This window comes from Ranitomeya variabilis, chromosome 6, assembly GCF_051348905.1.
Source record: "Ranitomeya variabilis isolate aRanVar5 chromosome 6, aRanVar5.hap1, whole genome shotgun sequence".
Taxonomy (NCBI): Eukaryota; Metazoa; Chordata; class Amphibia; order Anura; family Dendrobatidae; genus Ranitomeya; species Ranitomeya variabilis.
Window position 1 is genome coordinate 90375399 of NC_135237.1, and position 23289 is coordinate 90398687.

At 42.9% G+C, this 23289-nt stretch overlaps 1 protein-coding gene across 1 annotated transcript in view; it reads left to right on the top strand.

Moving 5' to 3' along the window:
• Window positions 1-21983, top strand: part of NPY (neuropeptide Y) — an 83132-nt gene extending 61149 nt beyond the window's left edge. The window contains exon 4 of the mRNA XM_077271873.1: window positions 21477-21983. Coding sequence (XP_077127988.1) covers window positions 21477-21501 — 25 coding nt within the window. The 3' untranslated portion in view covers window positions 21502-21983. The remainder of the gene's footprint in view (window positions 1-21476) is intronic.
• Window positions 21984-23289: the final 1306 nt, after the last annotated feature.

Below are 23289 nucleotides of genomic sequence, written 5' to 3' on the forward strand. Positions count from 1 at the left end.
GAGCCCAATACTTCCTCGGCATTCCGGCCACCGGCTACGCGCCTCAGTAGGATGTTGCCGTGATCTTAAGGCACGACTCCTACTGGTTCTATTCTCCTTTGTTCTGTGATCTCGTTTCTCACTTCTCCACAATAAACCTCGCTTCTTATCCTTTCTTAAGATACCGCCGCAATCAGGTGCAGGCGTGGTTCCGTAACGATCTGTCCTTTTCGCTAGGCCTCTGTCAGGATCCCACCCCTGACAGGGACCCACCAGAATCTTTCCCTGCAACACCCTCTGCCACAGGATGTTGCCTGGATCAAACCCAGTCAGCTTCTGACTAACTTCCTATCCAACCCCCAGTTTTACCAGATTGTGAGGAGTGGCCTAATACATAGAACCCTTTGCTCCCCCTGGAGGCCAGAGTGTGAAGTGTAATGTGTGACTGTGATACCTGGTCAGGTGAACTCCTTTAGTGCCATCAGACGTACCATCACTCCCCTTAGTGGCGGAGCGTCAGTACTGCAACTTCCAGGACTCTGGGGCGCTGCACTCCCCCCCGGTTAAATCCAGTACTCCCGGACTGGGAAGAAGAACAACAATACATGTTAGTAAAAGACATACAAAATTTTGAAATGCAATGAACAAGTAAATTTAACAGTGCTTCCCTTTATGGGAGGTGAGGACACTTGAACGTTGCAAACAGAAACATATTTAAAGTTTTTAAATAACACTAATTAAATGACTGTCTATAAATAACCATCTTTACCCAGCCGGGTATTCTATCTACTAAGTGCAAATTCTGGAACAATAATTTAACTTTTCCTTTAAGGGCGTATAAGCTGAACCCACTAAAGGCTTACCATAAAACTCTAGAATATAAATTAACTTTATCTTTATTTTTCTTTTCTATGCAATATTTTCTCTTTACTCTCTGATTTTGGAACATGCAGGATCGCCTGGCTACTCGTCCGGGCCTACTGCCTCTTTTCTTTTTGCAAGCTTTATTCACAGTATAAGATCAATCAACCATCTCTCTATAGTTTTCAGGAGGACTCACTAACCCCTACGGGTTCACTTTCATTGAAATTCGGCTTTCAACTCTTTCCTGTCCTCAATCTCTAGTAACATCATTAAATATTTTCTATTTTAAATAACTACACACTATCTATTATCATTCAACATTCTTAAAGTAACATTATACTTAAATGCAACATATGAACATTCCCTTTAAGAGGGACTCAATTCTCTTTGAAGTAGTGCAGACTCTCTTTCTGCAAGTCCGTTTAAGGCAAGAACTTCTGCGCTGTATTCAAGAACAGTCTCTTCAAAAAGCTCTCCTTTTCGTAAAACCAGTAGGGGGCACCTTTAAGAAGGTGCAAACTATTTACAACACAGTTTGTGAACCATTCACCATCCATGATTCGGCAGTCTTTAAAACAGAGATGAACAAAAGCAAAAACAAAAAGCAAAAACAATAGGGATCCTGGGTAAACAAAGGGATCCCCTTAAGGACAACCCTGGTCGGGTATTAGCAGCAAAAAGCAGGGAAACAAACAGTTAACTATTTACATCCTCATGGCTCCGAGGTCTATTCTCACAGTAGGTTACACTGCATCAGCTGGTGGCGAACACCTCCTGACCGCTAGGGCTACGGTTCTTTGTTCTCGGCTGATGCGGGGTCGGTGTCATTGGTTTGTCTCCCAGGTGCGGTCAGGTCACCCGGCGTCTGGATTCGGATGTCAGCTTTGGTTGCAAGTTCAGTAGCGGCGATAATTCACACCGTAGTGAGAGTGGTAGAATTTGTCAAATCAGGGTTAGTCATAGTCGGGAAAGCAGGTGGCGCTACTGTCGGCTCGCATCGTTGGACGTCTCGAGCGCACCACCCCTGCGCACTCCGGTGGTGAGTGTAGGTCACCTGGTCCCCTCTGCATAGTAGCTGATTGTCACATCTATTGCGGAACGGGGTCTTCACATTGTAGCTGGTAAGGAAGATTTCAGTCGGCAGTCCCGGTTCTTGTATAGAGCCCCAACCCCGTTTCGGGTGAAAGGCTAGTACAGTCCCCCGTTTTACCAAGTCCTTCTTACCATGTGCAGTCTTTAGGTTTTGTACTTTCGGTGGGTCACTTTGCTCAGTCTCCTTTCGGTTCTTCCAGTGCAGAATTAAGCATTTTTTATACTATTCCCAGGTGAGCACAGCAATGCTGAGGCCCTCCTGCCTGGCCCGGTCTGGCCCAATCCTTGGGGTATCCCACTGGAAGATCACCCCCTCCGAGCTCACATCTAGTGGTTCTCCCATAGTTGTCGGTAACGGAGGCACCAGCTTTTCCATAGTGTCGGGGGTTATCACCACCAGCTCAGGGGAGAAGAATCGGTCATTGTCGGGACGGGGAGCAGTCATGGGAGCAGGATCGGTCGGGAGAGCAGGGGCGATTTCCATACCTGCGTCTGATGTGGTTCCACCAATGCCGATCTGTTCCACTGACGAGGACACTGGAGTCGGCTGCGGCCCGGACCGCGGCTCTTCCAAGGCGTCCTCCTGGCACAACTCCGACTTCCATTGCTTCGCATCGGCTGGTTCCATGTCCGGGATAGGTTGACTCAGCTCCCCCTCCTGCGGCTCCGAGAAGTTCAGGTCCTTCAGCTGTGGCGAGTTCGGACCCGCTTCTGGCCGGTGGGGATAATCCGGGATCCCTCCGTCGTCGTTCAGGTACTTGCTGGTCACCTTCGCGGTCTCGAGGTCGGTAGCTGCACATGCACCTGGCTCCGCCATTTCTCCGAGGTGGGGCTCCTTCTTCTCTTGGTTCCCGCCATTGCAATCGGGGGGGCGGTTCTTCTCTGCTTCGGGGCAGGTCATCATCTTGCAGCAGTAATCGGAGGGGGCGGTCGCCACTTTTGGCGCCGCTTTGATAGTCTCCTCCCATGGCACGCCCTTCTTCTTCCTCTGCGCTCCTCATGGCGCTGCAATGGTGACAGTTTTGGCGAGAATCAGCAATGCACAGTCTTTGCAATAAATCACAGTTCAAGCACAATTCAGACACAGTTCCAAGGCACACATGACCTGATTCTTCAGGCTTAAGTAGATCCTGTTCATGACACCAAGTTGGAGCGCCCCCAGATGCAGGGCCTCAGGGTACTCAGTACCGGGCCTCTCTGTCTCGATCCTGGGGTTGTCACGGTGGCTAGACCCGGTCCGTGACCCTGCTAAGGGGCGTCCAATGAAAGGTGTGATGGTGGTGCGTGGTGCAAGTCGCGATGAATAACGAGGACACAGGGTTGCAGTCTCTTTACCTCTTTACTGAAGGCTTCAGGGTCCACAATCCAGAGCACTGCTAACAGGGCTGGCTGAGACCGGCCGGTCTGAAGGCACATCCAGAGTTCCCTTTGCAGGTGGAAATCAGTGCCTACCTTCTAGCACCTGTGTGTTGTAGTACCTCCCTGCTGAGCACCACGGGATAGTCCTCACAACTGTTGTGTCTGTTTCTGATGTTCTTTCTCACAACTCTCTTTTCTGTTCTGATGTTCTTCTCCGTCCCCCAGATGATATGGCTAGGACGCACCCGTATGACGGGTAGGCCTGGAGTTCTTCTGGGACCCTAGAGTTGCCCCTCTCCCACAATTGCCTCTTATGTCTGCTTAGGTGATTTAGGTGAGACAGCCAATCTAAAGTCAACTGCCCTGCCGATGTTTGAAGTAATGCTTGGAGCCCAATACTTCCTCGGCGTTCTGGCCACCGGCTACGTGCCTCAGTAGGATGTTGCCACGATCTTAAGGCACGACTCCTACTGGTTCTATCCTCCTTTGTGCTGTGATCTCGTTTCTCACTTCTCCACAATAAACCTCGCTTCTTATCCTTTCTTAAGATACCACCGCAATCAGGTGCAGGCGCGGTTCCGTAACGATCTGTCCTTTTCGCTAGGCCTCTGTCAGGATCCCACCTTTGACAGGGACCCCCCTGAATCTTCCCCTGCAACACCCTCTGCCACAGGATGTTGCCTGGATCAAACCCAGTCAGCTTCTGACTAACTTCCTATCCAACCCCCAGTTTTACCAGATTGTGAGGAGTGGCCTAATACATAGAACCCTTTGCTCCCCCTGGAGGCCAGAGTGTGAAGTGTAATGTGTGACTGTGATACCTGGTCAGGTGAACTCCTTTAGTGCCATCAGACGTACCATCACTTCCCTTAGTGGCGGAGCGTCAGTACTGCAAAGACCAGGACTCTGGGGCGCTGCACTATGAATTTTGAAATTTAAGATGGATAGATGCAAATGTGTTAACAATCTGGACAATTTCTGCTACATATGCGGCAAATACACAACTTATGATCAGTGCAAGAATCTGACAAAAGCGAGTGCGTATTGCTTACAAGTATTTCTTTGACTGTCAAATTGGAGATCAAGAGAAAAGCTGGGCACATCATGTTTATTACACTGTGTTACTCTGGTTACACTGCGGTTGAATAGTAAAAGGAAAGTAATGGCCTTTGCAGTGCCGATGGTTTGGCATGAGCAGAAAAATCACCATTCAGACTGTTATTTTTGCATGACTAAAATCGCTGAATATTGAAAGAGAAATAAGTCACAAATTGTGTATTCTGACTCTGTCTGCTCTCAAACCAGTATCACACGATGTAGAGAATCCAGTGCCTGATTTTCCCGCAGCAGGAACGGAAATTGAAACTGATGAATCCAGAACAAAACGGAGGGTCAGCCATACTTGCTCAGCCAATCATATTTAGATGATCTAGTAAGTGATCTGTCATTATCTAAAGAAAAGCCAGAGCTGCTAGCTTCTAGACTGTGGGAATGGAATTTGCCACACTGAGGTATCACAATGTCACACTTTCGTCATCGACACACCAATTTGGCTGAGTACTATGCAATGGAAGGCAATGTCTGTTTCTATACTGATGTAAATGGTCTAAAGATGAAGTTAAATGGTACACATGTTCCCGATGAATGGAGGTTATTCATAGACTCTGGCCGCTTTCTATCTGAAACTCAACCTCTCCAAAACTGAACTTCTTCTGCTCCCGCCATCTACTAACCTCTCTAAATCTGACATTTCCCTCTCCGTGGGTGGCACCATAATAACACCCCGGAAGCAGGCGCGCTGTCTGGTTGTTATGTTTGACTCCGATCTCTCCTTCACCTCCCATATACAATCTCTTGCCCGCTCGTGCCTCTTACACCTAAAGAACATCTCTAGAATCCGCCCTTTTCTCACCATGGAAACAACAAAAACCCTCACTGTCACCCTGATCCACTGCCACCTGGACTACTGTAAAGCTCTATTAATTGGCCTCCCCGTCACGCGACTTTCCCCTCTCCAGTCCATCCTTAATGCAGCAGCCAGGATCGTCTATCTGGCTAATCGTTACTCGGACGCGTCCGCTCTTCGACAGTCATTACACTGGCTGCCCATTCATTACAGGATACAATTCAAATGACTTGTTCTCACCCACATAGCTCTCCACAGTGCGGCACCCCCTTACATCTCCTCCCTCATTTCTGTCTATTGGTCTAACCGACCTCTGCGCTCTGCAAATGACTTCCGACTTACCTCTGCACTAATCCGTGCCTCCCACTCCCGACTCCAAGACTTCTCCCGTGCTGCACCAATCCTCTGGAATGCTCTGCCTCAAGATATTAGGACCATCCACAATTTGCATAATTTTAGGCGCTCCCTCAAAACACATTTGTTCAGAGCGGCCTACCACATTCACTAATCAAACTCATTATATATTTGTGTGTGTGTAGCCCATTCACTATCCCCATCTATCCCCCACCCCCTGAAGATGGCTGGACCATCATTGTAAATACATCATTGTAAATACACACCTGTACTTTGTAGCTCCCCCACCTCATTGTAGATTGTAAGCTCTCACGAGCAGGGTCCTCTTATTTTGCTTTAATTATTGTATTGTTAACGTTGTTACTTATGACTGTTGTGTTTGAAACTGTTAAACTGTAAAGCGCTGCGGAATATGTTGGCGCTATATAAATAAAGATTATTATTATTATTATTTGAAGCTTTCTTGTTGCACAATGGTAAAGAAAAACCATCTCTTCCATTGGCTACTGTGGTTGCAATGAAAGAGACCCATGTAGTTAATTTTGAATACGATCAAGTTCTCAGAACATAAATGGAAAATTTGTGCTGACCTGAAAGTGGTAGCTCTGCTGCTTGGCCTACAGTTAGGATACATGAAGCATATGTGTTTCTTGTGCCTATGGAACAGTCGTGATGGCAGAAATCATTACATAATGAGGCAATGGCCTCTCAGAGTCAAGCACGTGGTTTGTCGGTACAATGTACAACTGTAGCGCCCCCACTGCCGCAGGGCCGAGGGGTACCCGATACCGGGCCTCTGAGTCTCTGCTCTGGGGTTGTCATGGTGGCTAGGCCCGGTCCGTGACCCTGCTGAGGGGCGTACAGTGAATGATAGATGTGGATAGTGGTGGTGGTGCGGTGCAGTAAATAACGAGGACACCAGGTTGCAGTCTCTTTACCTCTTTACTGAAGATCTCTGGGTCCTCAATCCGGAATACGGTTAACCAGGCTGCGCAAGTCCGGCCGGTCCAATGGCACCTCCAGAGTTCTCCTTGCAGGTGGAAATCTGTGCCTTCCTGCTAGCGCTATGTGTTGCGATCCTTCCCTGCTGTGCTTACGGAAAGTCCCCACAACTGTTGTGTCCGTTTCTTAAGTTCCCTCACAACTCGATTAGATGATGTTCTGCAAATCTCCCGTCCCTCCCTGATGTTACGGTTAGGACGGCACCCGTATGACGGGTAGGCTCGGAGCTCTTCCGGGACCCTAGAGTCGCCCCTCTCCACAAGTTGCCCCCTATGTCTTCGTAGGTGATTTAGGTGAGACAGCCCGCCTATGACTGACTGTCCTGCCGTTGGTTTGAAGTATTGCTTGAAGCTAGGTGTATGAATACTTCCTCGGCATTCCGGCCGCCGGTTGTGCGCCTCAGTAGGATGTTGCCTCGGTCTCACAGCACGACTCCTACTGGTTTTCTCCTTCTTGCTTTGATCTCGTTTCTCACTCAGCACAATCTATCTCGCTTCCAATCCCTCCTTGGGCACCGCCGCTATGCTGAGCAGGCACGGTCCCGTTACGTTCTCTCAAGTTGCCAGGCCTCTGTCAGGATCCCACCCCTGACAGGGACCCTACCGAATCTTCTCCCACAACACCCTCTGCCACAAGGTGTTGCCTGGTTCCAACCCAGTCAGCTTTCTGTTCTAACTTCCTGCCTGACCCCCAGTTTTACCAGTATGTGAGGAGTGGCCTAATGAATAGAACCCTTAGCTCCCCCTGGAGGCCCGGCTGTGAAATGTATTGGTGTCTGTGATACCTGGTCAGATGAACTCCTTCAGTGCCATCAGACGTACCATAGCTCCCCTTAGTGGCGGAGCCACAGTACTGCAACGACCAGGACTCTGGGGCGCTGCACAACACAAATCACTGATTCATCTATTTCAAGTCTATCTTCCACCTCTTCACATTACAATCGGTTTAGTAAAACATTTTGTAGTTGCAATTGATCATATTAAAAATGGTTTCCAGTATTTGAGGGAGAAGTTTAGCACACTGAAAATTGAGGCTAAAATAAAGGCCAGAATTTTTGTTGGCCCCAAAATTAACAAACTAATGCATGATGACACATTCAGAAGAAATCATAACCCTCTGGAACTTGCAACGTGGGATACATTTGCACTAATAGTGAAGAACTTAGTTGGGAACAGACGAGCTGAAAACTATGCTGAGCTAGTAAAAGTTTAAAGCATATGAACAACTTGTCTGCCGAATGTCGTTGAAAATGCATTTAGTACATTCCCATCTTGACTTTTTTCCACCCAATTTGGGACACATAAGTGAAGATCATGGAGAGAGGTGCCATAAAAATATTTCTACAATGGAGAACAGATATCAAGGCTCCTGGAATGCCAACATGATGGTGGACTACTAATGTTTTTTGCAACAGGCACATATGACTGCTCACAAGCGCAAAGGCAGATGCCTGGAACACTTTTAACAGTACTCAAGTAAGACTTTTGGAAATGTTGTCATTCCATTTCATTTTCATATACTGTTTACTATGAAAACTTTGATGCAGATCAGGTAACTCTTGAAGTAAATCTTGTAAGTACTTAAAACATTTGGGTAAACTTATGCATACGAAAAAAATTTCCTGACGCGTTACAACAATTCTGACTTTGGATTAGGAGTATGTAGACTCAATTTGGTATAGGAAACATGGCTTTTGCCCAGTAGCAGTGGAAAATAATTTTTGGGGTTGTGCTGTGGGTCATGAAGTGTATTGCCACAGATAAGTAGATGAAGCGGGATGTGTAACTGGTTAATTATCTGTCGGAAATAGCTACAATGATTGGGGTCTTTGAGACCCTATAAGTGTGTAATGCTTTAGGAAAAATATATAAACTAATATCTCATGGGAAAATGGCATACTAAAGCATCCCATCTTTCAGAAGATGTAATTTACAGTAGTCTCAGCTAAAAGAGCATCATTATTATTCATGGCAGACTCTGTAATCTTTTCTCAGAACTTAACATATCAATACTTTTCACTATGAGTGCTCGGAGCCATAATTATAATACTTGTAGGAAGAATTTTTGTAACAGGTTAATGGAAAACAATCTGTAAAAACATTGCTGATGTAATTTTTTATGCATATATTTGTTACGTTAAAGCCTGACATTATGTTATTCTGGTGCTGCCTTCTCTAGGTTGTTATATGTTGCAGCACAACTCTTAATTATTAATCATCAGTGAGGATTAGACAGCTTAATGGACACTTTAAGACAGGTCTGTGCATCCAAAGGTCAAGATCAGTGCGAGAAAAACCCAAGGTTTATTATATGCTAAGGTGGAAATCTGGAGAATCTACAGATATTTAGATTAAATGACACATTCATTTGTCTTTTAATGAGAAGCATTCTGGTGAATGTTTTTTTTCTGTGGTTAATGTCCATGTTGAATGATGATGACGATGATGGCAGATCTAGTTTCAAATAATTTTAGGAATCTAACATTGACATTAATGGGAATCTGTCAGTAGGATCAACCTCTATAAGCTGTCTATATGAGCACACAAGTCATAGAAAGTTGAATAAAGTGATACCTTTGTGTCTGTGATTCGATGCTTCATTCAAGACGAAATCCACGGTTTTCTTTCATGCAAATGAGATGTTAAGATCTGTGGGCTGGACTTAGATCTGCCTGAGAATCTGCCTTCAGAGATTATTTTAACTAAAAGTGAGCGTTAGCAGTGTGAGACATGTAATGACTGACAGTCTGCTGTCATAATCACACACAGATCTGCAGTGAGATCAGAACTAACGCAGTCCAAAAGAAGTTTCTCTCATTACAAAAACATTTCAGCTGCAGTCCGCTCATAGTGCTTCAGCTTCCATCTCACAGGCAGCCAGTGTAGGAGGTGGGTGGTACAGCAGAGCTGACAGTTCTGTGAGAAGACAACTGCAAATGTGCTTGTTGTGTTTGTAATGTTACAAGGCTCAACTCTTCTGTAGTGTGTTAGTTATAATCAGCCAGTCATCTGCAGCACAGATGACTACAATAGGAGAGGACAAGTATTGCTGCAAATGTTTGTAATGAGATAAACTTCACTTCTTATGTGTTAGCTCTGCTGTACAGTGTTCGCTCTGCTGTACTGTGTTCGCTCTGCTGTACTGTGTTAGCTCTGATCTCACTGCTGAGCTGTTTGAGATTATGAGAGCAGACTGTCAGTCATTGCATGTCTCACCTTGGTAACGCACCTTTCATTAAAAATAATCTCAGGAGAAATATTCTCTGGCCCATAGATCTTCACAGCTCATTTACATATAAGAAATAAGTTTGCTCTGTACACTGTGCATAGGCAGAACAATGGCAATCGGTTGGGTGGGGTTAATCAGAGGCCATAAATACAAAGGATTACATTACAAGAGGTTTACTAGTCCTCTAATGATAATGTCCTGCGGATAAAACAGTAATTTTAGCAAAACTACAGCAAGCAGCCCAGTATGTGGCACATCACTGGAATCACAGTCTCTACATCATGCTGCTCTCAGTTTAGGTGGCAAAAAACTGGAAACAGATTCCCTTTAACCCCTTCCTGACCTTGGACGAACTGGGTACATACAGGCCCTTTTGCGACCACATTAGCTATGCACACACGATCACCGCCAGGTAATCAGCTGATATCACAGCTGCCACCAGGCACTCACTGCCAGGAGTGGTGCACGCTCTGCAGTTTAATCCCCTAAAAGTTGAAATCGATATCGATTGCAGAATTTAGAAGACAGGCAGAGGGATGGCGCCCCCTCTCTCCTCCGATCGGCATCCCGCGATGTCATTGCAGGGGCCCGATCATTACCATGGTGATACAATGATGTAATGATGGCATCCAGGTCACCAGGTTCTAGTTAGATCATATGCAGAGCATGATCCAACTAACTTGTGTCTACAGCACTGATACAGTTGTGCTTAAAAGTTTACATATCCCGGCAGAATTTTTGCTTTCTTGGCCTTTTTTCAGAGAATATGATTGATAACACCAACTCTTGTTCTCCACTCATGGTTAGTGGTTGGGTGAAGCCATTTATTGTCAAACTACTGTGCTTTCTCTTATTAAATCATAATGACAACCCAAAATATCCAAATGACCCTAATCAAAAGTTCACATACCCCATTTCCTAATACTGTGTATTGTCCGCTCTAACATCAATGACAGCTTGAAGTCTTTTGTGGTAGTTGTGGATGAGGCTCTTTATTTTCTCAGATGGTAAAGCTGCCCACTCTTCTTGGCAAAAAGCCTCCAGTTCCTATAAATTCCTGGCTGTCTAGCATCAACTGTGCGCTTGAAATCTCCCCAGAGTGGCTCATTGATTTTGAGGTCAGGAGACTGAGATAGCCACTCCAGATCCTTCACTTTGTTCTACTGTAGCTAATGACAGGTCAACTTAGCCTTTTGTTTTGGTCCAAGAACGTCCCATGCGCAGCTTCGGGCTGATGATTGCAAATTTGCCTCCAGTATTTGCTGATAACGTGCTGCATTCATCTTTCCTTCAACTTTGACCAAGTTTCCTGTGCTTTTGTAGCTCACATATCCCCAAAACATCAATCCACCTCCGTGCTTTACAGTAGGAATGGTGTTCCTTTCATCATTGGCCTTGATGACCTTTCTCCAAATGTAACGTTTATGGTTGTAGCTCATCAAGAGAATGTCAAGAGTGTGCACAGCAGTCATCAAAGCAAAAGGTGGCTACTTTGAAGAACCTAGAATATAAGACATAATTTCAGTTGTTTCACACTTTTTTGTTAAGTATATAATTCCACATGTGTTAATTCATAGTTTTGATGCCTTCAGTGTAAATGTACATTTTCATAGTCATGAAAATACAGAAAAATCTTTCTGTAGGACTATCAGCTGTGTATCCACCAGACTTCTGCACAACACAATTGATGGTCTAATCACCATTTATAAGGCAAGAAATCCCACTTATTAAACCTGACAGAGCACAACTGTGAAGTGAAAACCATTCCCGGTGACTACCTCTTGAAAAGAGAATGCCAAGAGTGTGCAAAACAGTCATCAAAGCAAAAGGTGGCTACTTTGAAGAACCTAGAATATAAGACATAATTTCAGTTGTTTCACACTTTTTTGTTAAGTATATAATTCCGCGTGTGTTAATTCATAGTTTTGATGCCTTCAGTGTGAATGTACAATTTTCATAGTCCTGAAAATACAGAAAAATCTTTAAATGAGAAGGTGTGTCCAAACTTTTGGTCTGTACTATAAGTGCTCAGAGTAGAGCGCTGGATAAATGTTATCTAAAATGATATGTAAAATGTTCCCAACAAAAGTTTCAAATCAATTTACAAAAAATGAAAATCCCCAGTCAGGTCCATTACCTGGTAGCAGAAATGTAGGAGGCTTCCACGTTACTGGCAGTGCAAAGGCACTGGAAAAGCTAAATGGCTACTCGCCCCCCCCCCCCCCGTAGATATCCAGTGAATTCTGAACTCCCAAATTCAAATGCCTTTCTCCCTTCTGAGCCCCAATGTGCATAAACCACATGTAGCATCCACATGTTTGGCATTTCCGCAGCAATGAGAGCCCGCCTAATATACAGGTGCGTGTCTACAGAAGCACAAGCTGGGCATAGCATACTGGACACTACAACATACTGGGCACTATAGCGGCAGTTTGTAATTTTCAATCAGCAACATCCACTGCTGCTTGTTTCTGGAAAACACCCATGGAGTCAAAATCGTCACTACATCTGTAGATAAATTCCCAAAGGGGTTTAATTTCCAAAATGTGGTCACTTGAGGGGGAGTCTGCTCTTAGGGGCTCTGTATATGGTGTCTACAAACGATTCTAGGAAAATCTGCATCCCACAAGGCAAGTAGTGAGCCATTCTTCCCGAGTCTCTCCATATCGCTAAGCAGTACGGTACAGCCACACATATGGGGTATTTCTAAATTCAACAAAAATTGTGAGATAAATTTTGGTGCCATTTTTACCCATGTCCCATGGGTACCCATTTGGATGGTAAAAAATGTAATTATTTATTTTTCACTGCCCAATGGTATAAAATTCTGTGGTGTCAATATGATCACCGCACCCATAGATGACTTAATTGAGAGGTGTCGTTTTTAAAATGGGGGTCACTTATTGGGGGGGTTCTGCTGTATTGGCACCTCAGGGGCTCCCACAGTGCGTCATGGCGCCCACAAACAATTACAGTAAAGTTTGGCCTGGGCATGAAGGTTAAAAAAGGCTTTGGGGGTGAAGGGGTTAATGTTGGATTGACTTGCATTTTTTTATTTAGTTTTTCGTGTTTGTTTTTCTCACTATTGGTCAGGTGCTACCAAAAGGAACGACTTACTTCTGTGTTGTGGTATGTCCACACTTTGACTTTATTTTTACATTTCTAGAGCGGGTGTGCTTAAAATAATGGCTGCAAAAATGCTAACAAAACAATCAAAAGAATGGTTCTATTAATTTTCACTTGAAAATGACTTACTGTTCCTATGTTCAGACTTTTAATATCTTGTAAAAACACAAAAACTTACCTAACCACTAACAGGCAGGTAATTTCAACTTAGCAGCTGGTTGTGCCTGGCGCCATTCTTCCTCTGCACAGAGCGGTCACAGATCGCTCCTGCTGGGGATTCAGAAGCCTCTGCTGATGTCATGTCTATATTGGAAGCTTCTTTTCCAGTCTGCTCTGTCGATGTCGAGATTACTCTGATTGACAGCCAGATCGTCACTGCCTCTAACTGTGGAAGCCAGCTGTCAATCACATTGTCCTTGGAAGTTCCACACCGTCGCATCAGCAGAGGCTTCTGAATCTCCAACTTTTTTGGAGCTTTCATGCCAGTTTTACCGAAGTGGGACAGAACGGGGTCATGACGCCACAGCCTAATTTAATTTATAACAAGCTGTATGTTACACCAGAAATTTGATTCCAGTCTCTGACTGTAGTAAGATTTTTGGCGTAAAGTGCACATTACATAGCAACATTGTAACATAGTTATTAAGGTTGAAGGAAGACTTTAAAGTCCATCTAGTTCAACCCATAGCCTAACCTAACATGCCCTAACATTGGCGCACAACACTGAACGTGAACAATGCCAGACTTGATGAATCATTTCAGACCAAGATTCCCAACACTGAACACTGTTGCCCACTACCTCCCCTCAGTTCCCTATCAGGAAGCTGGAAAAAAACATGTAGAAATCAGATGACTACCACTTATAATTTGGTTTACTGACTGAAGTGTGCAAGCAATTTTCATTACCAAACTTTCTGACTTTTTTTTTTTCATCCATTTTTAAGTGCAGCATACTCTGGATATGGCATTTCTGACTGTCATTTATATCCAAAAAAAATTCTATAATACTTGAAAAACATCAGAAAAAATGTGTTACTAATGTAACAGAACTTTAAGCCCAGGTTTAGATAGCTGTACAAAAACTCAAGCCAGTCATGTCCACAAATTGCGGATGTGACTAGCTCTGTGTGCAGCTCTATGTGCTCATCCTTTACATCAAACAAGTGCAGGAGCTGTCTGCCATTTACATGCACTAGTAATAGTGTATGCTGCAATTTTTTCCATGCAAACTGATGGTTTGTGTGGAATATTGTCCATGTGCAGTAGCACAATGGCTATAATGGGTGCAGCACATGAACATTTAATAGACTTCTTTGAATGAGCCCTAAAGATAATTGAAAAACATTTTGTAGTTCAAAAATTTCAAGAAAACAAGGAGACTCCTGAAGAGAAATCATAAGCATTTTATTTTGGACTGACTTTCTTGAGATTTTATGTAAGTCAATTGTATATTAATGTTGTAGACTTCGAATAAACTCTGCCAGACCATTGACGTGTTGTAGCACGATGGAGCTTCTGACCAGAATTGTCACTGAAGGATCAGTGCCCACTTACCCATCATTCAGTTAGGAATGCCTGCCATGGATGCAATCGGCCTGCCATGGATGCAATCGGCCTCCTCTGGTTTACAGACTGCTCCGCAGTGTCTGTCTTCGCCGGTGGCGGAGCTAGCGCGCACTTGGGTGGTGTAATTACATACAGTGGTACCTCGTGTGTGGAAGAGGTGAGCAATGTGGGAACACAGGACACCGTGCCTCCCACTGTTTTTGCAGCCCCGGAGACATGGAACCCTGCGTCTCCCAGTTGCCAAACAATGCAGGACACTGCCTTGCCTATTGTTAAACATTGGTCATAATGTGTGAACCCTGCTGTGCAGGTGAGCAGTCACTGGCTCCCTGGACCTGACTAAGAGGAATGCATCACCTGATCATTATCCTCAGATTTGGGCTGACTATTTAAAACCTTATTCTACTGTAATTAGTTTCAGTGCTGTTTGTTCAGTCACCTTGCATAGGCGTATGGTGGTGAGCGCTTCCAGGTTAAGCTCTAGTTGCTTCTCAGAAGTTGATAATGGTTGTTAATGGTTACTCTTTATTAGCTATTGCTCTGAGGTTTCCCTTTGTTTTCATTTGAGTTTTTTTGCCAGCTTTACTCTTGTACCTGACTCCACATCGTCCATGTCACCAGATGCCAGCTATCTTGCCACAGTAGTCTGAGAAGGGCTCTTTAAAGCTCCCCTTCCTTTCGGCAGTGGGTGAAGAATATACTGACCCTTAAGGATTTGGCTAGTAGTGGTGCGCCTGTGACTGCGCTTTTACTGGTCCGATACGAGTCACTACAGAGTACCGTAGCTATTCCTGCACATAACATAGCATAATAACATAATATAACAGCCTTTTTAAAAAAAATGACCTAATCATGCAGCTTGCTGACTAATTGCAAGGTCTCTTGGGAATGTTCCAGGATCTGGCTAATAATGTGGGTCAGCATAGTCAAAGCCATGCTCATGGAGTCCACACAGCACAGCAGCATTACATAAGGGGCACCCCTGTAGATTATTTTTGGGGGTATCGTAAGCAATTTTCTAATTTTGAAAAGAGTTGAAAACTTTATTTAAAAACTGCGTCCGGTGTCCTTTGTGGATGAAAAAACTTGAGATGGCCTCATAATTTCTTTCCTCAGAGGGAACCCTCAGTCATGGACCTTTTCATTACCACCAGACTCACTCACTCATTCAATGGTTAATTCATTTTTTGAGGCCATGTGGGAGATATGAGGAATCAGACTGTGCAGATTTACCTGAGTCCAACCTCAGGGCTCTATACCAGGGAGACCACTCCACTGGCACTGTCAATTACATAATTTAATTCCTCAAAACAAGTGTACGGTAGATAGTAGTCAGATTTAGAAAGTTAAGACTTTAGCCTGGAGAGCTGTAAGGACTGTGACTGCCTCTCCGGTCTATAATACAAATTGTTGTGTAGAAATAGATTGCAGACCTGTAGAATCTTTCACCAAATTTTTCATGTTGAACTGGACACAAGATGTAATAGGGGCTGCAGAATGGAGTAAAACATTTCTGTTTGTTCTTTATTTCAACCCTTTGTTTCGGAGATATTGGCAATCAAACATTTGGTACCCAATGAGATAACATCCACTTGGATTTAACAAAAGTTATGAGAAAACAACTCATACCAGGGGAAAGACATACACCCCCAGCTAAAAGTATCTGATAACACCCACTTGGAAGTAAAGTTAACTCAAGGTGATGATTACTTGAATTGCCAATATCTCTGCAGATAAAAAATAAACAGAAAAGTTTTATTCTACTCTGCAGCCACTATTGCATCCTGTGTCCAGCTCAACATGAAAAATTTGGTGAAAAGTCCTCTTTAATAGCAATGGACCTTCATATAGTAACTCTAAGTAAAGTAAGCCAGTGTAATTAATGGTAGTTGTTAGGCATTGCATCTACAGCAAACTTTTTAATGGCAGAATGTACTGATTTTTCTGCTAATGATCATAAATGTATTATTTGTGCTTACATGAGTCTCATATTTATTTCCAAGAATGGCATTCAATGCCATCCTGAAAGTCCACGAATGAGCTACATATCAATGCAATCTTCTTTTAAGAGCCAAATAAACTGTTCAGGGCCATAATAACAATATGTACATGCAGTGGTGTAACTAGAATCCGATTGGCTTTGGTGCAAAATTTGGACCTGGGTTCCCATTGCATGTTGGACAGATGTATGGACCCTTGTAGAGATTTAGATCCTCTAAAGACATAAGTTTTCACCCCTTATGTAATAATATTCCCCATGTTGGGACCCTTCCTGGTATAATGTTCCCCATTGTGAGCCGCTTGCTGGTATATTGTCCCCCACCCTGAGCTCCTTCCTGTAAAAAAATGTTCTTCTTTCATCTCAAAACATAAAAAGTGAACAATTCTTCTTACCTTTCCCCACTCCCATGACGTGTGGCGTCCTCTTATCTAGTGGATGCAAAAGCAGCAGCTGACTATGCTGTACCAACCACAAGTTGCGCATAACGTTACTGCCATGTGCCCTCATGACGGACACGCCAACGTCATCATCTGGCCTCTGATTGGTCGGTGGCGTGAATTGCAGTGTAGGGAGTTGGCACATCCAACTGACATAAAGGCTGGTGATGGCTGGCCACCCTCCCGCGCAGGTTGTGATACATGAGTTGTAATAGCAGAGAATAAAATCCAATACAGTGTTAAAGGTAACTAAATTTTTGCTGAAATCCCAACAAAGTTGTTTTATTTCGGAGAGAGATCAATTTCTAAGTGGTTTTCCAAATAATACAATTGGGGTCATGAGCAGAATTCAAGATCCTAGAAATATGTTCTTATTATAAAAATAAAAAATCCTTATAATAATAATAATAATAATAATTTTATTTATATAGCGCCAACATATTCCGCAGCGCTTTACAACTTACTTTTAATACACACATCTGTGAATAATTGATGAGCATAAAATATGCTCTTAGAAGGTAATACCATGGACAATGTGTTTGCAAGTACAGCAGCTTCACACCGCCTTACAGTTATGTATTTACAGCTTTAACATGGAATATTCACTTCTGGAGACCAGTGCGGTGGTACTGTGGTCACCGGCCCTGAATCCGATTGGCATCACTTACTTGGCGCTCACTATCGTTTTACACTAAAACAAACATAAGTTCAATAATTAATGGATGCATGTTCACTCTTGAACAATTTACTGGATTAATCACTGTATTGCAACCACCAGGCTAAGGCCAAGTTCACAGGCTTTTCCTGTACATTATGACATTTTTCATAGCACTATAATTGCCCCTTGAAAAATAAAACAAAACACCCGCAAATCCCATGTAGAATATGATAACTTAAAGGGTTTACTGAATATAATTATACACCAGAAAAAAATACTTGTCTCTTTATAAATTTGTTGTTAGAGTAATGGGCAAAGCACAGGCTGCAGACACTGCAATATGTATCTGATCAAGAATCCATAAATTATCAGTGTGTATAAGGCATCACAATGAGTTGCAGGAGTCATAGATTTCAATAAGGGTATTAACGATATAAATTTCTAATATATTGTTTAATTACGGTATGTACAGACAGATTATTTTGCAAATCTGAGATAAGCTAGTAAGACATTTGTATATGTATTTGTATATACAGTATATATTTTGTATTAAATCTTTTTCATGCTGCACCAGTTCACTGGATTGTACTTCCCCAGATAGACAACCAAAAAAGAAAAAAACCCTTAAAAATACCTTTATTTAACCTTTTAATATTTAATCAATTCTAAAAATTCAAATATAAAACTAACACCAACAAAAATAAGGGCTGGGTGTAGGTGGGCCGACAATAGGGACACCACGGACCAAGGGGAAAATGGCAAATGCCTAGAGGACCCTGTTCAGATCCTAAATGATCTGTGCCCTACCTGACAGTGGAGGTTGGCACCCTAACACACGATGTGGCGCCCCCAGATAATCAGGTTAATTTCTAATGCTCACTATTTTAATTGTGCCTTAAATACACATCTAAAAGACAGGCCTATTACGTAATTAATTTACCATCTGTTAGTTTATCACCTCCTATATTCATTCCTCCGAAAATGGTTCCTTCTATCATATATTTCCCACATAAGGGTCCGCCCCACTCAGGCTTCTCCTCGGGATCAGAAGATGCAGCTCTTTCAGTTCCGGATCCGGCATGCAGGTCCCCGCGGTCCGGTCTAACTCCTTACAACGTCATGACATGCGTCTCTACACGCAGTCATGTCACTCCACAAGACCAACTAAGTCAATGCATGTTATGATATAATTATCACTATTATATAATTAATAAAAGTAAATTAATTTTGGGTCACCAAAAATGAGAACTCCGTATTTTAAATATAATTTATCAAGCAACAAACGGCATCCCCATAACCATAACAAACAATAGCAAAGGATAGATCTCGCTTCTCATTTGTGTCATGGGTTCCTTTTATAACGGAGCCATGACATCTAGCGAGTGAAATACCGTACGTATTTATCACGTCACCAATTTTCTAAGTAAATATATTTCTAAAGGGGCTATTGACATGAAATTTTCACCCGATGTCGGTAACAACCCATCCAATCCATACAGGCAAAGAAATCAAACCATAGATGTGCACAAAGTAAGTTGTGTAATAATGAGAAACGAAACAGGGAAAAAGTATTGTACACGAAGAAAGAGAGGTTCAAAAATCCATGTAAAGTCATGACGCCAGCTGAAATCTATCAGTAATTATAAAGCAATGACCGCTGTGAGTCAGAAGTCAAGATCTCAATGCAATTTGAAAGTATAGAACTTGTATTAAAGAGAACCTAACAGCTGATACATGCTGCATTAAAGATGGGGAGCATGTCCCAGACCATGACTGTATGATTTCAGCCATGTATGTTTAATGCTGAAATGCTGCAGCGTTTCAGAGAAAAGCATATTTTAAAAGCAGTTCGGGAGACAAGTTGGGTTGGACAGGCGAGTCCCCAGCGGCTTCTTGCCATCCACTGCCCTGCAATAACAGATTTCTCCCTATACATGCATGCAGAGAAACACCTGTCACGACAGAAGGACCCACATGTCATGCTAATCTCTCATGTGGCTCGGTGCCCGGCAGCTTTTAATGTATGTTTTTCTCTGAAACTCCGCAGTATTTAAAAGTTAAACATGCATGGATGAAATCATACAGCCAGTGTCTGACACCGTAGGCAAAAAAGTATTTGATGAACTGCCGTTTTTGCACGTTTTCCCACCTACAAAGAATGGAGAGGTCTGTAATTTTTATCGTAGGTACATTTCAACTGTGAGAGACAGAATCTAAAAATAAAAAACAGAAAATCACATCGCATGATTTTTACATAACTAATTTGCATTTTATTGCATGAAATAGGTATTTTCTTATCTACCAACTAGCAAGAATTCTGTCTCTCACAGACCTGGTAGGTTTTCTTTATGAAGCCCTCCTACTCTGCACTCATTACTTTTATTAATTGCATCTGTTTGAACTTGTTATCTGTATAAAAGACACCTGTCCACACACTCAATCAATCACACTCCAACCTGTCCACCATGGCCAAGACCAAAGAGCTGTCTAAGGACATCAGGGCCAAAATTGTAAACCTTCATAAGGCTGGGCTACAGAACAATAGGCAAGCAGCTTGGTGAGAAGGCAACAACTGTTGGCTCAATTATTAGAAAATGGAAGAAACATAAGATGACAATGTCAATCTTCCTCAGTCTGAAGCTCCATGCAAGATCTCGCCTCGTGGGGTAAAGATGATTCTGAGAAAGGTCAGGAATCAGCCCAGAACTACATGAGATGACCTGATCAATGACCTGAAGAGAGCTGGGACCACAGTCTCAAACATTACCGTTAGTAACACACTACATCGTCATGGATTAAAATCCCTCAAATCTTAAATTTGCTGACCTTGACTGACCTCTATCTAATTACCTGACCATGGCACAGTGGCTGGTTAGCACTTCCCTGCCAGTGGTCAGCCAAAGGAAGTATTTTGTGCCCCCCAAGTCTAAATGTAATCGACAGCTAGATTGATATGCTGGACTGCACGTGAATACTGAGCGCACCCTGAGTTTATTGCCCCTATTGAGCATAGTGCCACTTGCTACCCCAGTGTGCCTTGAGAATAGTGCCCTCTGCTGCCTCACTCATTGCTTATTACAGTCTTCACTCTTAGGGCCTGATTCATCAAAGCTTCTAAGACAGAAATCCTTTGCAACTTTTGCCATTCTCACATTATTTTCACCCAGCACTGTCAAAGTGGGAGGAACTGTGGCAGGGCGTGGAAGTGACCACCCTCACTTGTCATATCCATGACGAGTGGCGGCCTTTGCTACTCCACAAATCTTTCTCCCGTCACTGAATGGAGTAAGATGTTGTTTTGAGGTGCAGATGCAGGCACATGCCACTTTCAGACATGCCTCTTGATGAATCAGGAGTGTCTGACTCCAGCATCCTACCTCATCAAGATTGGCGTGAAAACACTGGTCTTTATGAATCAGGGCCTTAGTCTTTATTTAATAAGAGACACCAATCCTGTTATTCAGTATCTCTGTTGCTGCCTGGGCAGTAGCACAGCAGAACACTCTGCATAGGCGACAGTGCTCAGTATAATCATTATACCGAGTACTCTTTCATCTTGGTTGCTGCTTATACAGAGCACACGAGCCTATGTCACAGTCATTCTATTGTTGAGCTCTGTATAGGTTTTGCACTTGCCGTCCTGGAGGTGGGGGGGGGGGGGGGGCAAAATGATGTGCGTAAATTGAATTCTTGTTCTGTAATCAACTGTCCCTAAGTGCCTCCAGCACCAATTCTCTTGGGGCACATGCACTGCACTCCAGTGCCATGCTCTTGAATCAATCTGAAAATTATCTAAAAGATATCAAGGTGTTTCCCAAATTTGCTTCACCTTGTATTTAGTTAATGGTGTTACACAACTCAATTCAGCAATAAAAAATGTAACTCTGTTTTTATATGTTTCAGATTTGAAGACCCTCCTATGTGGTGATGAAAATGGAACCCCATCATCAATCTTTTTCAAAGTTTTTGATTCACATTTCATTGCTATATGACAAATCAGACTTTTATCAACCCTCCAAAAATAAGACCAATGCATGCAGACATTTGCTGAATTCTGTAGAATTGTTTTATTCCTCCACTACATTTGTATAAAGATATCTATTGTTGAAATAAAGAATTTGTGCTCAGAAAGTGCAACAAAGAAACTAAAGAGACCTATCTCGTGGGTGCTGATGCAGACGAAGTACATCAAAGGGATGTTTGCTGTAACACTTCTGGAAGTGAAAAGGTTAAATGAATCTACAGATGTGATCAAATATCATCCATTTCAGTCCACTAATGTAACATCAATGACTGGATTTCCTCCATCATGTGTATCTTTTCTGTGGAACAAAGTAAGATACTGTATGTTAATGGTAATTATGTCAAACAATTTAGCAAAATAAAAACCTTTAAAACCCTTTTCAAAAACTGCCCCAAAATAAAGTATTTTTTTTACGTGTAATATCCTTTGAGATGACATTAGGCTTGAAAGTCACCAAATCTGTTTTATAAGTACCGTATTTTCTGGTGTATAAGACGACTGGGCGTATAAGACGACCCCCAACTTTTCCATATAAAATATGGAATTTGGGATATGCCCGCTGTATAAGACGGGGGTCATCTTATACGCCCAGTCATCTTATACGGCGTGTGGTTTCCAGGGTCTGAAGGAGAGGAGACTCTCCTTCAGGCCCTGGGATCCATATTCATGTTAAAAATAAAGAATAAAAATAAAAAATATGTATATACTCACCTCTCCGAGAAGCCTGGCTGTCACTGCTGCAAGCGTCTGCCTCCATTCCTAAGAATTGCAGAGCATGAAGGACCCTCGATGACGTCGCAGTCCTGTGATTGGTCCGTGACCGCTCATGTGACCGGTCACCTGACCGTGACGTCATCGAAGGTCCTTCACGCTCTGCAATTCTTAGGAACGGAGGCAGACGCTTGCAGTGGTGACAGCCAGGCTTCTCGGAGGGGTGAGTATATACATATTTTTTATTTTTATTCTTTATTTTTTACATGAATATGGATCCCAGGGCCTGAAGGAGAGTTTCCTCTCCTTCAGACCCTGGGAACATCCAGGATTGCTCCCTGCACAAGCCGTACCCGGCGTATAAGACGACCCCCGACTTTTGGGACAATTTTTAGGGGTTAAAAAGTCGTCTTATACGCCAGAAAATACGGTATTTTATTTTTTGCTAATATTTGTCTTTGAGATTTCATGCTAATTAGTGCTCTTTACTTCAGATTTGAAAAATACTAATATACATCATATATACAGCTCTGGCAAAAATTAAGAGACCCCCACATCAAAACCCTGTCATGGGCAGCCCAATCTCCAGACCTGAACCCCATTGAAAACCTCTGGAATGTAATCGAGATGATGATGATGGATAGTCACAAGCCTTCAAACAAAGAAGAGCTGCTTTAATTTTTGCACCAGAAGCAGTGTGAAAGACTGGTGGAAAGAATGCCAAGACGAATGAAAGCTGTGATTAAAAATCATGGTTATTCCACAACAAAGTGATTTCTGAAGTCTTCATGAGTTAAAACATTAGTATTGTTGTTTCTAAATGATTATGAACTTGTTTTCTTTGCATTATTTGAGGTCTGAAAGCACTGTATTTTTTTTTTATTTTGACTATTTCTCCTTTTCAGAAAACAAATTCAAAATTTATTGCTTGGAAATTCGGAGACATGTCATCAGAAGTTTATAGAATAAAAGAACAATTTA